The 14691-nt window shown below is 48.3% G+C and overlaps 5 protein-coding genes and 1 non-coding gene across 6 annotated transcripts; 2 read left to right on the top strand and 4 right to left on the bottom strand.

Annotated features, from left to right (window-relative positions):
- Window positions 1-1173: 1173 nt before the first annotated feature.
- On the bottom strand, window positions 1174-2344 carry BGZ61DRAFT_442343 (uncharacterized protein; the record flags this gene model as incomplete). The annotated part of the gene is made up of 1 exon (XM_046244718.1): window positions 1174-2344. A coding segment is annotated over one exon (970 nt), but the record flags the coding sequence as incomplete, so codon positions are not given.
- Window positions 2345-3395: 1051 nt separating this feature from the next.
- On the top strand, window positions 3396-4343 carry BGZ61DRAFT_490300 (uncharacterized protein; the record flags this gene model as incomplete). The annotated part of the gene is made up of 1 exon (XM_046250324.1): window positions 3396-4343. The coding sequence occupies one exon, from the start codon at window positions 3396-3398 to the stop codon at window positions 4341-4343; it is 948 nt and encodes a 315-aa protein (XP_046109070.1).
- A 204-nt stretch (window positions 4344-4547) lies between these two features.
- Window positions 4548-6544, bottom strand: BGZ61DRAFT_490299 (benzoate 4-monooxygenase cytochrome P450; the record flags this gene model as incomplete). Its single annotated transcript, XM_046250322.1, has 7 exons — window positions 4548-4738; window positions 4795-4889; window positions 4975-5262; window positions 5311-5438; window positions 5494-5828; window positions 5879-6061; window positions 6115-6544. 7 exons carry the CDS (start codon window positions 6542-6544, stop codon window positions 4548-4550), a joined length of 1650 nt encoding a protein of 549 aa, XP_046109069.1.
- Window positions 6545-7960: 1416 nt separating this feature from the next.
- BGZ61DRAFT_442342 (CHAT domain-containing protein) lies at window positions 7961-11300 on the bottom strand. The gene has a single exon (XM_046244717.1). The coding sequence runs from the start codon at window positions 11266-11268 to the stop codon at window positions 7978-7980; it is 3291 nt and encodes a 1096-aa protein (XP_046109068.1). The 5' UTR covers window positions 11269-11300; the 3' UTR covers window positions 7961-7977.
- A 2316-nt stretch (window positions 11301-13616) lies between these two features.
- Window positions 13617-14549, top strand: BGZ61DRAFT_442341 (uncharacterized protein). Its single transcript, XM_046244716.1, has one exon. The coding sequence runs from the start codon at window positions 13743-13745 to the stop codon at window positions 14178-14180; it is 438 nt and encodes a 145-aa protein (XP_046109067.1). The 5' UTR covers window positions 13617-13742; the 3' UTR covers window positions 14181-14549.
- BGZ61DRAFT_t48 lies at window positions 14514-14601 on the bottom strand. The gene has a single exon. It is a non-coding gene; the product is annotated as a tRNA-His (tRNA).
- Window positions 14602-14691: the final 90 nt, after the last annotated feature.

Below are 14691 nucleotides of genomic sequence, written 5' to 3'. Positions count from 1 at the left end.
AATTTTCAAGAGCTAGTGAAAGCTCTGTATCTTCTGGTCCATACTGGGACCAATCGGATTCAAGCCGGTACACTGTTCTGTTAGCAGATACTTTATCTACCGCCGAACTGGCCAGTCTATTGGCTCGCGATCTGCCTTTATAACGCTAAAACTTTGGAGAGCTAACCGCCGTGCGGCATCTAAGCCCACCTAAGGCGCAGCTGGAGCGCAGCTGCAGATGCTGCGCCTCCATCGATTCTGTCTGGGTCTACCGCAAGAAAAAACAGAGCGCCGTATACATCACAGCCGCAGGCATCCGTCACGCCACCTCAAACAAGGTAGTACTAAGAAAGTGTAGGCTAAGCTGTCTCCGGACCAGCGGATAGTTGAGTCTGAACAGCAACACGCCCAGCTAAAGCAGGCTAAGTATCAAATTAAAGGATATAAAGATGAGTAAAGATCAGGAAGCTAACTAATAAAATCAGCATAAATCTTCTGTAAATACTAGCGCGGCTGAGTTGGATGAAGGCGGGTATAAATGCTGGTCTCCGTTTTTTTCTTATCTGCTTTATTGACGCTAAAATTTTAGACAGCCAGTATAAGTCCAAGCCGCCCAAAAAGCCCCTCCCGGGTGATGAGTTGGGTTGCAGCATCTCTCTGTTCTGTTGATTGGCTAGCGATCTGCTTCATTAACGCTAAAATTTAAAGCAGCCAGTAAACGTCAGTAGCAGGTGATATGTGGGGTTGCAGCATCTCTCTATTCTGTTGATTGGCTAGCGATCTGCTTTATTGACGCTAAAATTTGAAGCAGCGACTCACAATGCTGACGCTGCGCCCCGCCTGAATTGACTCTGCCTTCTTGGTCTACCGCAACGAAGGACAGAGTGCCCCAGGCATCCCTCAAACCGCCTGGTAAAGTGTGGACCAACCTGTTTCTGGGCCCAGAGATAGTCGGGCCTAAGCAGCAGGCCAAATATTGCATTGGGACAAAAAGACGAGCAAACATTAGAAACCTCCCCAATGGAGTCAACACGAAGTATCTGTAGAAACCAACATGGTTGAATTAGATAAAGGTGGGTAAAAGGGTCGATTTCCGTTCTTCTCTTACGTTTCACTACCAGACTTGAAGGTTACGATTTGTCGGACCTATAGTGCAAAGCCTTGCCAGAAATACTAATGTTACTATTATTCATGCTCCATCCGAACCTATTTATAGCTACATTGTTACTCAGCATTCTGGTAGAGGCGCCCTATAGCCCCGACCTAAGCTCGAGCCAGCCGGATAAAAGTTGCCCTCTTGTTATCAAGCACGTACTAGTATGGCTCTTGCTACCTTATCTGATTCTGTTGAAAGGACGTAGACTTGAGTTCAATCAAGAACTAAATGAATGGCGTTTAAACCGGCTGATCAATCCTATAAAGAACATCGGCAACGCTAAACCACCCTTCGTATTCAACTTCTTCCATCGTTTCATCAAGATCATGATGGTAATGTCCACCACGTTTGTCTGCGTCCTGTCCGTCAACAGCAAAGCAGTGTGTATGCTCAGTCCTCAGACCCCAGTCTTGCTGATTACCGGAATGGAAAACGCTCAGACAAACGAGAGGCGCATCCGTGTCAAAGAACTTGAGCCAGCTTCCAACGTCTTTCTCGTCGTCAAAAGGTTTGCCTGGGAAATCCGGCATAACGTGTAGTTTTGTCTTGCCGGTGTGGATTACAAAGACTCCACCTAGGCTAATAAGCTTCTCCCCGTAAGCTTCCCGAATAGCATTCTGAATCGATTCGGGAAAGTTGGCTTTCTGTAGTCGACCCTTGGCTTTGATGTGTAGCATGGGGCCCGACTCGCCGTTGCAACCGAGCAAGTTGCACATAAGCCCAAATCCTGTCGACTCAGTCGGTTCAATTCTTTCGCAGCATACGGTTCCATCGTCGGTAACTTTTGCGTAGCGCGTACAATTGTGTAGCTTGCCGTCGGCGGTAGCAGATCCATAAGCGATATTTGGCATCAATTCGGTGTTGCGGCCCAGGACGTGAAATGGGCCGGCACCCGCTCCGATAAGCACGCCGCCGTCCTGCGACATGTCCATGAGCTCAGAGATAGCGAGCAAGTCATACTTAGAATCGAAGTTTGGGGAAGGTCTGAGGTTGGCTTGGCCTCCAACGTCTGCAATGCGAACATCTCCGCTCAAGCCGGGACCTGCGAGATAAAACGGAGCTTCTCGAAGGTCGGGAGATGTTGAGATCTGGACGCTGTACTTGCTGAAATTTTGCTTTAGCCCATTGTGAATTGCAAGCTCGAGCTCCTTCAGCGGTGGCGGCAACAGATCCAGCTTGCGAACTGATAGTTTCCTATGTTGAGCCATGATGTTGATGTGAGAGCAGGAATTCACTCAAGCACCGCTGAATGTTCTATCCGCGGCTTATCCGAGTAGGAACAGGAGTTTTTCTACCCGGAAAGCGGGGTATCTCACCAACCAATTCAAGCCGTGAAGAGCATCAAGTCGATCCCAGTTCTTGTACGTTTATAAAGCAGGCTTCGCGATGTATAGGGTCTTCAACGTCAGATAAACGGTTAATTGAGCAGCCGACACAATCCAGTTAAAACGTGTTTCAATTCAAGAAGACACATCTCAAGACCGGCTAGAAGGTCAAACAGCCATTATTAACTCGTGTCTGCCAGGAGCCACCGTTCTCAAGGCAATCAAGGGCCTCAGTGCCTCCTCGCCGTCCTTCACGGTGACCCGCCATCCGCTCATGCTTAAAACTAGGCACTAAGCCGCGTAGTCACTTCAGGAGCTCGTCTCATGCTATCAGGCGATACTACTGTCCAAATATTGATACAAGCTAGCGAGGGCCAATAAAAGGTCTATCCGGGTGGCCCTGGATATTTGGGTATCAGACGTTGAAAATTACTAAATTTGGCTGTTGACAATGGTCAACCAAGGACCGTTTTGCCTCCCGGTTTTCGCCTAATAACAAGGCAACAAGCAACGTCAGCGATTTTCAGCAGTATTCATCACAATAAGCACAAGACGGCCTAGCCGGCCATGGAGGGCATGTCGAGGTAGTCTCTCATTGGTTTCAATACGGCCATGATGTATGTATGACCCTTGTCTTGAATGACGCTTAAAATTGGACGATGCCAAGACCAGATTGTATTCCATTTTAGGAAAAGATCGGCTGCCTCACATGCCCGGCTGTAGAAACCACGACAAACTCCGAGCGGACTTGGGATAAACTGACCAGCGGAGTTTAATCAATGCAGGATTTGTGTGGTTTGTGGCTGCGGAGATCTCAAGGTCATCCTCTCTAAAAAAAGTATTAAAGGCACCCATAAGTCTGCACATGCTGCCATTCTCCTAGATCAATCAGCTTATCCAATACCCTCTTTGAACAATCAACACACTCTGAGAACATGTCGACGTTCGATCCTCAGCGTGACATCCCGGACTTCAGTGGTAGAGTTTGCCTAGTCACAGGGGGCAACTCTGGTCTGGGTGAAGCAACCATTGCAGCGATCGCACAGCACAATCCGCAGATGATCTACCTGGCAGCTCGATCTCGCGCCAAGGCCGAGGCAGCACTTGACCGTATCAAGGCAACTTCAACAACTGCAAGATCCTGCAGGATTGAAATCCTCGACCTAGACCTGGCCTCTCTTGAGTCAGTCAAGGCTGCAGCAGCTCGCGTAAACAATGAGGCCGACCGACTTGACATCCTCCATCTCAATGGTGGCGTTGGCATGATACCTGCAGCCACCACCAATGACGGCTATGAGGTACACTTTGGTACCAATTATCTTGGCCATGTACTTCTTACCCAGCTACTTCTACCCAAGTTGCTTGCAACAACCAAGCTCCCGGGTGCGGATGTAAGGGTTGTTTGCATGTCTTCTGTTGCTCACAAGGCCTTTGCTCCCAAGCAAGGGATCCTTTTTGATGAGTTAAAGTCGGACATGAGTCGGCGGGGTGGACGCACACTCTATGGCCAGGCTATGCTTGCCAAGACTTTATTCGCTCATGAGCTCGCCAAGAGGTATCCTCAGATCACTGCAACATCCCTTCACCCTGGAACCGTCAAAAGCAACACATGGACTGGCGACAAAGACGTCAATTGGGCGCTTCGGACCCTCGTTATCAACCCGCTGGTTGCCTTGACGGGCGTTTCTAATGAGGAAGGTGCAAAGACACAATTGTGGTGCACCTTCAGCGGCAATGTGAAGAATGGAAGCTACTACGAGCCAGTGGGTAAAGACGGAAAGGAGGGGAAGCTGGCTGTGGATGATAAACTGTCGGCTATTCTATGGGAGTGGACAAACAAGGAGGTGCAATCCCACGGCGCCCCAGGATGGGTTTCGACTTAGTTATCACTCTCCCTTGATGCTTAGATAGCCAAGAATTATAATGCTGTTATAAATCTATATGAGATTGAGATGTGCAGTGTGCTACTGACTCTAGTGGAGGCATCTACTTTCATAGCCGCAATTATAGTGTCTAGACCTTACACGCCGCGAAAGAGAAACCGCCAGAGCAGGCCGAGAACCAAGTTCGAGATCCTCTAGCTTTTATCAATCCGCTCTGACCTTGAACACCACCTTAAGACCTGGGCTTGCCAAAGTAAATCTGTCTTTAAGCCCCGCTAAGAATGCAGGTGCGGTGTCCTTGTGTTCAAGATCTATGTTGAAGCGATGCAGCACCTGGCTCGTCACATGCCGAACTTCCAACAACCCTAACTGCTTACCCACGCAAGAGTACCTCCCTGAGTCATTGGACTTAGCATCTTCACGAAACATTTCCTGAATAAATCACACTCACCGATAGAGAACGGTGCAAACACTGAGGCGTCTTTAACCAATTTCGGTTCTGATGTCCAGCGCTCCGGAATAAAGGCGTCGGGATCCGCGAAAAATCTCTAATCTAACACGGAAGTAAGAATCGTTATTGTGATATCAAAGAAATTTTCAGAGACTAGCCTGCTTTGGCTTACCTCTAAACAAGGTGTAGGCAGGAACTGTCACAATTGTGTTTCCGGGAATGAAGATGTCTGCAATTTGCAATCCGCTGGCCGGCGTCATGCGCTGCAACCCGGACGGTACCACTGGGAAGAGTCGCAGTGTCTCGTCGATACAAGCTTGGAGGTACTTGAGCCTGGGGAGGCTTGAGTGATTCGGCTCGTAAAATGTGGCAAAGAATTCATCAATCTCTTCCTGAAGTTTGTGGCACGCAGATTTGTTCGTCGCCAACAGGAAGAAAAGACATGTGAGTGTCGTGGCAGTAGTGTCACTGAGATTGAGTCAGAGCCGCGTTGATTGTGTGGATGCCTGTACTCACCTTCCAGCAACCGCAATTAGTTGCATATCTGCGTACAAATTGATCTCCCGATCTTGTTGACTTTTGTTTTCAAGTCCTTCGTAGTCCGACAAGAGCCAAGAAAAGACATCCGGTACATCTGGCCTATTCTGCAGATTCCAATTAGCTCTCATTATTAACACCAGGAACATTTTCTTAACCAACCTTTTCCCGATGTTGAACTTGCTGAATGAGCCAATCTTGGAAGTCAATATCCTCGCGGTTTGCAAGTGGCATTGCTCTAAATAGAGGAAACATCCAAATCAAATGACTGAACACACCAGCCAGAACCATGTGTTTGTGGACCAGTTTCATGAACCTATGCCCCACCCCGTCTCTAAGCATATTGAAGCTCTTGCCAAAAGCTAAATCGCTCATAAGGTCAAAACTGTAAAAGTTGAACCACTGCGAGGCGTCAAGTGGTATTCCTTGTGTTTCTTCGATTCGACCGAGTAATTGGCTGGTGTATTTGACGACCCGGGGTTCATAGTCTCGAAGAGCTGATTTCATGTTAACAAAGTAGCCGAAGGTGCTCGCAGTAAATTCTCACCTTTCACACTGAATGCTCTATCCCAAGTCTTCCGACGTCGAGTGTGATCATCTTGATCTCTCGTCATATGCAGAGAGATAGCGGGCTGTTCAATATTGTACCAAGGCCCCTTGACACAGGGGGAATTGTTTGAATATATTGCGTGAAAAGCTCGCGCATCTACTATAGATAGCTCCGAAGGCCCTTTAACGTTTAGCATTAGGATCGGCGAATATGAACGCAAGCGCCTCACTTACCTACTCGTACAATATCTCCATATATCCTATGTAATCCTTGGATCTCTTTGAAGAGCTGAGAATTCTTGGTAGAAAGCCGAGTGATATAGAAGTTGGAAAGTCTCGCGGCAAAGGGTCCCGGAAATCTGTTCAAGCGGTGAAAACCAACTCTATAGACAAAGATGCTCGAAAATGTCCCAGCAACCACGGAGGATGTTACATAAAGGGACGAAAGAATAGGATCCCACAATTGGTATGACTGCCCGACAACGACTTTTGAAGTCGTCAGCAAAAAGGCCAATCCACCAAACAGCAATCCAAAGAGACAGAGAATTCTGGTTGTGTAGAGATCCCACTCTCCCTTGCGGAACATGAAGACGTGAAGAGAAACGCCGATTACGAAGGCTTCCCTGATGCCTAATAAGGCAAATATTGCCGAAGCCGTGGCCATGTCAAAGATGATGAATGTAGCTTTGTAAACAGGCCGCAATGCTTCGATATAGCGGTAGTAGTAACGTCTCTAGCATGTAAAGTCTTTGGAAAGATGATTTCCACTCAGCCTGTAGGGGTTTATCTATGTGACTTTAATCATGAGGGGCTAACCAGACCCGACCATGTGTAGTATGTCGCTGACGCCCATTTTCACGCATGAAAGGCATGCTTTCCCCGCTATGATTGTACTGGTTTAGATGAGAGTGGAAACTCTACATGGCGTGTGCTTTTTTAAGAAACTACTAAGGTTTACCAGGGTCCGTATGAATCAGCGTATAATACCGTGGCTGGCTGAATCTGCAGAGCAGGCTAGGATCAGAGCCGAGAGTCCGATTAAGGGTGTGAAAATAGAGTTTACAGTTTAAAGCACCAATGTGATGAAGGCAATCGCAGCTAGAGGCGGGCCGATTACTGTGTTGGACAGGGGACGAAAGTTTCACATCCTGCAGGTGTGATCAAGTCATATCCAAGGACCAACTGCCGGGTTGTGGCAAAATGTCTAATGTGAACGGTAGGGCTGGTACTACGTAACTCTGTAGCGTGACAGGACTGTCAGATGCAGGGATAACCTTGAAAAGTACTTTAGCCGTCAATTCCGAAAGATAAAGTCGAGCGTAGATAACAGCTGCATGTAACGTGTAATCGGGCTGCAGGTTCAGGTTCAATTTAGGGATGGGTGGACGGCCCGCTCTCCATATCTCACCCATTGAACCGAAGACGCCGTCGGTTCCGGTGTAGTTGAGCCCAGGATAATCATCGCGAACCTGAGGAGACGGCAGAATTCAGCGCCAGCTTTTTTACAAATAAGTTATAGCTAGGATCTAACAATCAAAATAGTGAGCTGCGACTAATCAGCCAGCCATAGCTGCCTTCAGCATCTCTTGTTCTATTTGGAGAAAGCTGGGCCATTCCCTACATAAAAGCAGCCGGTGACGCGGTAGATGCCGTGTTAGTTTTGAAGTGTCAGGTATAGAGAAAAGTCGAGGGCTAACACAGAGCTGAATCGACCGCCCAACTACCGCAATCTCTTCCCGTTCTTTGCGAAGCCGGTACCTTGCTTATCTTGCCGAGGCATATTTATAGGCTGACAAGCTTCTAATCTTGCACCCTGCCGGCTAATATATGTCGATCAACCCCGGCTAACTAGCCCTTTTACGGCTCTGGTCGACTCCAGCCTCAACTTTGAGTTGTGATTCTCTCCGTCATTCTTGCCGCGCCATCCGAGTCAGCGAGTGAGAACCGGTGGATTCAATGAGGGTAGCAAGGGAGGAATGGCGTCATACTTAAATATGGATGTAGCATATGTTTCTGGTATTAGATAACCGGGCGAAATAGTAAAGTGATAGTATAGACTGAATATCAGGAGCTAGAACTCAGTTATTCTAAATTCAATTACACACCAAAATGGACATATGGAATCCAATGTAACAAGTACATCTCCTCCTCTTCTATCAGGATTACATTTCTCCCACTGTGTGTCCTGTTCATCGTGTCCAATGAGATCATACTTTCTTGGACCGAATCGCTGTCGACTGCAAGCCCATTTCCATCTTCCATAGCGCGCTGTCTGCCTTCCCTCCCCTCCATCTCATTATAGCTTAATTCCATCTCAATATTTTTTAGTGCTCTAATAGCAAGATGCAAACCTAAGCATACCGACTTATCAGTAATGCCCTCATCTCGCAGCGTCTCATAGAACACTTTTGCTATGTCGAGACAGTGCTTGTCGGATGCCGCCCACAACGTCCCTACAACATGACGAAAGCCAGCAACCTGGCAAGCGCTGACTAGATGTATGCCCTCGTCGACAAGCTTGCTCGCGTCGTTGGCACCCGTCTCGCAAGCAGAGAGGTAGCTGAGGAATGGAGCCTCCGCTTGCAGTCTGGAATCTCGGAGACAGGCAACTGTCAGTGGATCTTGACTCCAATCGTCGAGAAGCAAATAACTTTGGAGTGGCTTCGTGGGGTTGGATAGTCCGTGTCCAGCAAAGTGAAAGATGTCACTGGTGCGCAGGTGCTCCAGTATGGCCTCTTTGTTCCGTGGCGGTTCCACTACTGACAGTTGAAGCGATGGACAGAGACCTTTCACTAGATTTGTCTCCTTCAGGGCAAAGGGGAGGGTTCGTTGGCTAGGTGTGTTTGGCATGGAGCAAAGGAGAATACGCCCTGCTCCTAGAGTTTCCGGAGCACTATGTCGACGTGCATAGATGAGAGTCTTGATGGATAAGCTGTACGATGATATGACTCTATCCAGAACCGTCTGTGTGGAGTCTTTAGTGTGAATTCCGGCTGCATGTATTGGGAGATTACTGATGACGCCTGTGGGAATCCACCAGATACGAGGCCACTCGGCTGGATGTTTCTCGAATCCCAGCCTCTTCAATATTGGCCTCGCAGCGACGTCCCAAAGCCACTCTAGCATAGCTCTCGCCTGGCGTGGTGCACCAGACTGGCGACCTAGTCGTATCTTTTTAGCATGTTCCTGCGCGGATTCGACATTCAGATTAGGCAATTCCAACACAGTGATCTGATGACTTTGGACGAGAAACGCATCAGAGCGATAGCTGCTGAGGTTGATAACAACAATAGGGCCTGATTTTGCAGCAGCCATCATTTCATCTGCAGTCGGGGGAAGGAGAAACCTCTCAAATCCCGGCTGGGTGCGTATCGTTGCAACCGTTTCGTCGAATCTCTGCGTCGTCTCGTGTCGCCAGTTGAGACGTGAAGCCGCCGAAACTCCAACATCGTCCAAACTGGAGATGGAATGCGCTGCCACATCAACAGGCGAATCCAGGGCATCCCGACGGAGCCGGAATTGCTCCGCCAAGTCTGGATACCTCGCCTCCAGGTCAGAAATATCGGTTCGCATCTCCAGTAGGAGACCATTCACCACGCCACGGCCAAGTTCCAGAATTTCCAATGCCTGTTCACCTCCACCGCCTGCATTCAGAGTCGCTGCGGCGGCCAAGGAAGCCAGCCCAGAGAAACTGCTTATCATAGTCTGTTTTTCTTCGTCTTTTAAATATCTCGGACTGACGGCTGGGAGGAGCTTGACCGCGTCCTTCAGAAGTGCGTCTGCATCGCTCCATTCCAATCTAGTGGCAAGGATGAGGGCTGCTCTCCATGCTAAAAGAATGCGGGCCGAAGGTCGAGACTTCTGACTGCTCCAGCCTTCCTTGCAAAGGACTAGGGACCGCTCAAGATCCTGATCAATATTGTTTTGCCGGAAACGCTGGATCAAGAATGTTGAAAGACCATATGCCTTGTCAGCAAAGCTAGGATGATCGAGTGATGTTCCCGAAACAGCCATGTCGGTATATTCGATGGCTTGGTCAAGGTCTCCTCGTAGGCCTGTTTTCTCGAATCTTGAACCCAGTGAAGCCCCTAGATTGTGCAACCAGTTGGCACGTTCGTAATTAGTTGCCGGTGTGGCTGCAACTGCTTCTTCAGTCACCTGGATCGCTTGATCGATGTCGTTTATTGCACCCGTGAGCTGAAATCGTCTGTTGAGGCATGCCCCCAGGTGAATCAAGCATGCAACTAAAGCATCTTGGCTACGAGCAGCTTTTAAAGCCAGCTCACAGGTTTCCACCGCTCGATTCAAGTCCTCTTCCGACTTTGTTTGGTCAAATCGTCGTGAGAGCTGGTGCGCAAGGTTGCCCAGAACTTTCCATCTAGATGTATGCTCCTCAGTGATTCCCACAAGAGCTTCTTCTGTAGCCTTTATTCCATTGTCAAGGTCCTCCAATGAACCAGAAAGCTCGAATCGTGCACCTAGCTGAGACCCAAGGTTCAATAGCGCGACTGGCCGAAGATGGAGAGGCATTGCTGCGACGGCCAGTTCCGCAACCTCTACAGCACGGTTCAGATCTTTCATCGAAGCAGTCAAGAGGAATCGCTTCAAAAGGCGGGTTCCGAGATTGTTCAAGAGGGGGTGAAGATGAGGGTGGTCAGAAGGCATAGCTTCGATTGCTGTGTTGATGACTTCGATGGTCTGATCCAGGGTCTGGTCGAGTTTGTCAACTTGAAGAGTGTCAAGGTCATCGATATGCCCTGTCTTCTCAAACCATTGCACAAGCCAATCTCGAAGGTTCTCCAGCAGACCCCCTCTATCCGGATACGAGCCCCATTCCGGTGTTGCTTTGATGGCCTTGCCGGTCAACTCGATTGCACGGACAAGGTCTGGAATAGAGCCGCTTTCTTCGTGTCGATCGTATAGTCTTGCTGCCAAGTCGCCTTGAAGGGCAGCTCGCTCAGAGACGTTTTCAAGTTCTGGCAACGTGGCAAGAGCTTGTTCGGTAATCTGAATAGATTGGTTGAGGCAATCCATGGACTTTGTATGCGTAAACATGGTGTAAAGCCAATGTCCGAGCTCAGCGAGCACATCAGCTTGGTCCTCAGCAGGATGATCTGGTGACAAGGCTGCTATAGCCATTTCGGTGACTTCAATAGCGTGATGGAGGTCCTCAATCGAACCCTCGTACTCAAACCGAGTCCCAAGATTATTTCCAATATTCTTCAAGATTTGGAATCGATTTGGATGATCGAGAGGTATTGCCGCTACGTCATCGTAGTCGCCGTACTCATCCATCTCAATGGCGGCAGTTATGTCCTCATCCCTCGAAGTTCCAAACATGGCTTCCAATTCCGAAAGGATCTCGGAGCGATCCATGTTGCTTTCCATGTTGGGGTTGAAGGTGATAGAGCTGTCTCAACTCTCTCGAGTGTGGTCAGGCAGAAATTCAAGGCTGCCGTGAGAACATGTGTTGTGTGGGGGACAGATGTGGTTAATTGCATAACAAGGTCATTCACAGCTGCACCGTGTTATAACCGTTACTAAGTCTGGGCTGACACACATGACTAGGTACTCAGGTGAGAGATTTATCTCTATCAGCTGTCACCTAGCAACACAACGCCAACTAAGTACTCATAAGCTGGTGGTCTATGTAAGCGTGCTTGCAAGTCCCAAGTCCATGACAACATTTAGCTTTCAACCCGGCTATCAGCGTCATACACTATGGACCTCTGTCTGATCTCAATGAATTTATTCCTAGAAGATAGTGGCCATACCGAACATTGGCCTTTGTGGAACTGATTGTATGCTGCGTCATTCGAGACAAATACTGATAGTATTGCAGCATATGCGGAGAAACGATCAGCATTGCCAAATTAGACGCCCTTAGCATCACTGCCACAAGTTAGTAGAGAAGGTGATCCATCTCAGCAATCTCGGCTTCGAGGTACCGCAGGTTGATTAAATAGGTTTTCTTGAAGCGACTGAAGCCGTGTAGAATAACGTCGCTGCCCAATTTACCAACTTCCTGCTGGCTGGGAAATTGTTCCCTCCAGCTTTACTTTGTTGAAGAGGCTCCATTTCTTGATTTCACTGCGTCAGCCAGTTGTACCAAATATTTTTGGGTATTTAATACCATGTTAGCTTACCTAAATATTCGCGCAAGAAAGCTCAATGATAAATAAAAAGAAGCTCCAACGAGCCTCGGGGTATCTTATGAATGCTACGGTGCCTTGCATTTGCGCACTGGTAGGGCAGAACAATACTACAGGGTTGCAAAAGATGCTGCCGCAGTAAGTCAGTTGGACGGCGAACGCTTCCATGCCATTCTATAGAGACGACTCGCTGCAGCCCATCAAGACGCGACCTTGATAGGTGGAGAATTAGATTGCGGCATATTCTTATGCAGACACAGTTGCATTAATGCAGATAAGCCACTTCTGCTCCTCTGCCATAATGTGGTCCAGTTGGGCAGCGGAATAAGTGCAAGACACCTAATCAATACTCTCCGCAGCGGTTTTAACCACTAAAAACTCGTCGACAGGGACAGGTAGTGGCTGTTTATTTGTCGCCTAGTTATCCAGAGGGAATTGGTGAGGGGTCGACATGGAAGAAGATATTAAGAGGGGTCAATTCCTAACAACTCGACGGGCTTAGTAGTTATTACAGCTTATTTAAAGTACTATATCCTGTCTTTAAAGAGACTTAAAGGCATCATTTGGTACGAGAAACGGGTCTGGACGCTATCAGATTTTGCAGACCAACGCATCTCGAGCTTGCCTCATTATTGCACGACTTAGCTGAGAAATGAGGCCCAATTGAGAGGGATGGTTACGAACGATGTGATGGTTGGCTATTGGCTCTGTTCTGTAGATGCATGCTAGCAGCATGTCCCAGAGTGGAGCGAGCTACATGAGGGAATAAAGAGCCAATGCAGCCAGAGAGCCGATCGAGACAGCGACACACTTGACTCACAGTCATAAGTTGGCATTAATTTGAACCTTTGGTGAGCGGCTAAGGGTCTTGAAGTCCCGCCAACGTTGTCGACAAAGGCTCTATTGGCTGCTGGGGCTGTTAGAAGGCATCTGCCGGCTTGGGTCTTAAGGGCGGCACGTAGATTGTTTCAGAACAAAGTGGTCGTGAGACATACTTCAAGGGCTAGCTACAAGTGTGGCCAAAGCACTTACGGTCCCAGAGGTGGACAAAGATCAGCTACTGCTACAGTTACTCTTCTTCTGACCGATAACAGATTTATTAAGCCCTCGAATATCCTATCCTACATAGGAGACTATAAATAATTGCCGAATCGCTTATAGGTCACGAGCTCATTAGTGGTTTTTGCTAAGCTTACGATCGATGCATGAAACCGAATTAAAGCGTATAGTCTCGGCTAAATCCACAATACCTGAGAGATGCGCTTCGTATTCGAAAGGGTAAAAATATCCCAACCAATAAAGTCACAAGGAATTGAGACTCCACTCGGCCTCCTGACAGAAAGAGGCAGTTCCTTAAAGCATTAAAGGCAATTGGACGTTGTAAAGTAGTATGCCGCTTATCTCACGTAATGGTTTCCCCAAAATCGACCAATAGGTTTCATGCGACGATGCGGCAACGAAGTTCGTATATGCTTAGCTGACGTGTTTCGTTAACCGTTGAATTAACCGTCAGCACAAGCTTAAATCCGGTCCGATACTGGGTGTCCATCTCGTTTAGTTTACCGAGTGACAATGGTTGCTTCCCATCGATCATCTGCTTAATATAAAGCGCATTACCTTCCGTTCAAGATTCAATTCAGCCATTAAACAAATCACAGAAACTCACCGACATTCACATTATCCTCTTTCCAGTCAACATCTGGCACCAAGATGCAGCTTCTTAAATTTTCAGCCGTTTTAGCCACCGTCGCACAGTTCACCGGCGTGCAGGCCAACTACGAAACCGGCAAAGCGGTTCAAATCAACTTCTACACGAACACGCAATGCTCGGCGTACGCTGGCGAGATGGCCTTTTGGCAATTTCGCGGCGGAAAACACCCTTATGCCGGACTCACCTTCTCCATCAGCGACCCTGACGATGGAGAATGCTGGGATTTCCGACAAGCTGGTGGAACACAAAGCCTGAATCTTGCCGGCTGCTGGGATGGAAGCAGCACGCCGCATCCCTGGTGCTCTTGCTCATTCTGGGATGACTGGGGATGCAAAGGCAATCAGAAGGGAATTCATACGGGTAGTGGTAACTGTCTGCCAGGCAGAAGCTCTGATGGCTGGCAGTGGAAGAGCGCAAAGTGCTGGGTGGACAGGTAGAGGGCTACGGAAGCGACTTGGAGGCTATCAGGTGGACGGGTGTTAGGAAGCAAGCCAATTACTGTCCCTTGGGCCTTGGTGGCATCATGATCTCGAACCGGGTCTCAAGTCATCCAGACCTGTCGGACCCAACTCCGAGTCAGAGTCATCGTTCCCAAGGCACCATGCTCAACCCGATCCCCAGAAACGGCTAGCCTCCTACCTGTTACATAGAAAATACAAGATTTCCATCGTCATCAAGCTGTCTCAATTAATTTACCCCGTTGGTGGTGGCTAAAATAAAAACGGAAACAGAAAAAGAAAAAGAAAAAAAGAAAAGATATCTTAATCAATTGCTTCCAGGCAGAATCGAACGGCCGTTTCCAGTGTTTTGAATGCGGTTAACCACAAACTGGTGTCCTAACCACTAGACGATGAAAGCTTATCTCTTGATTGGATGTTGAAGGTGGTCGAGTTAATTCAGTTGTTAAAGTCATGCAAGCGAAGACCCATATATGCGGGTTAGCCCTCC

This window comes from Ilyonectria robusta, assembly GCF_021365365.1.
Source record: "Ilyonectria robusta strain PMI_751 chromosome Unknown BGZ61scaffold_3, whole genome shotgun sequence".
Classification (NCBI taxonomy): Eukaryota; Fungi; Ascomycota; class Sordariomycetes; order Hypocreales; family Nectriaceae; genus Ilyonectria; species Ilyonectria robusta.
The sequence above is the reverse complement of the archived record's forward strand: the minus strand, read 5'-3'. Positions and strand labels throughout refer to the sequence as shown.

Coding starts and splice junctions, on each gene's coding strand:
- BGZ61DRAFT_442342 (XM_046244717.1), bottom strand. CDS start 11,268: ATGGAAAGCAACATGGATCGCTCCGAGATCCTTTCGGAATTGGAAGCC.
- BGZ61DRAFT_442341 (XM_046244716.1), top strand. CDS start 13,743: ATGCAGCTTCTTAAATTTTCAGCCGTTTTAGCCACCGTCGCACAGTTC.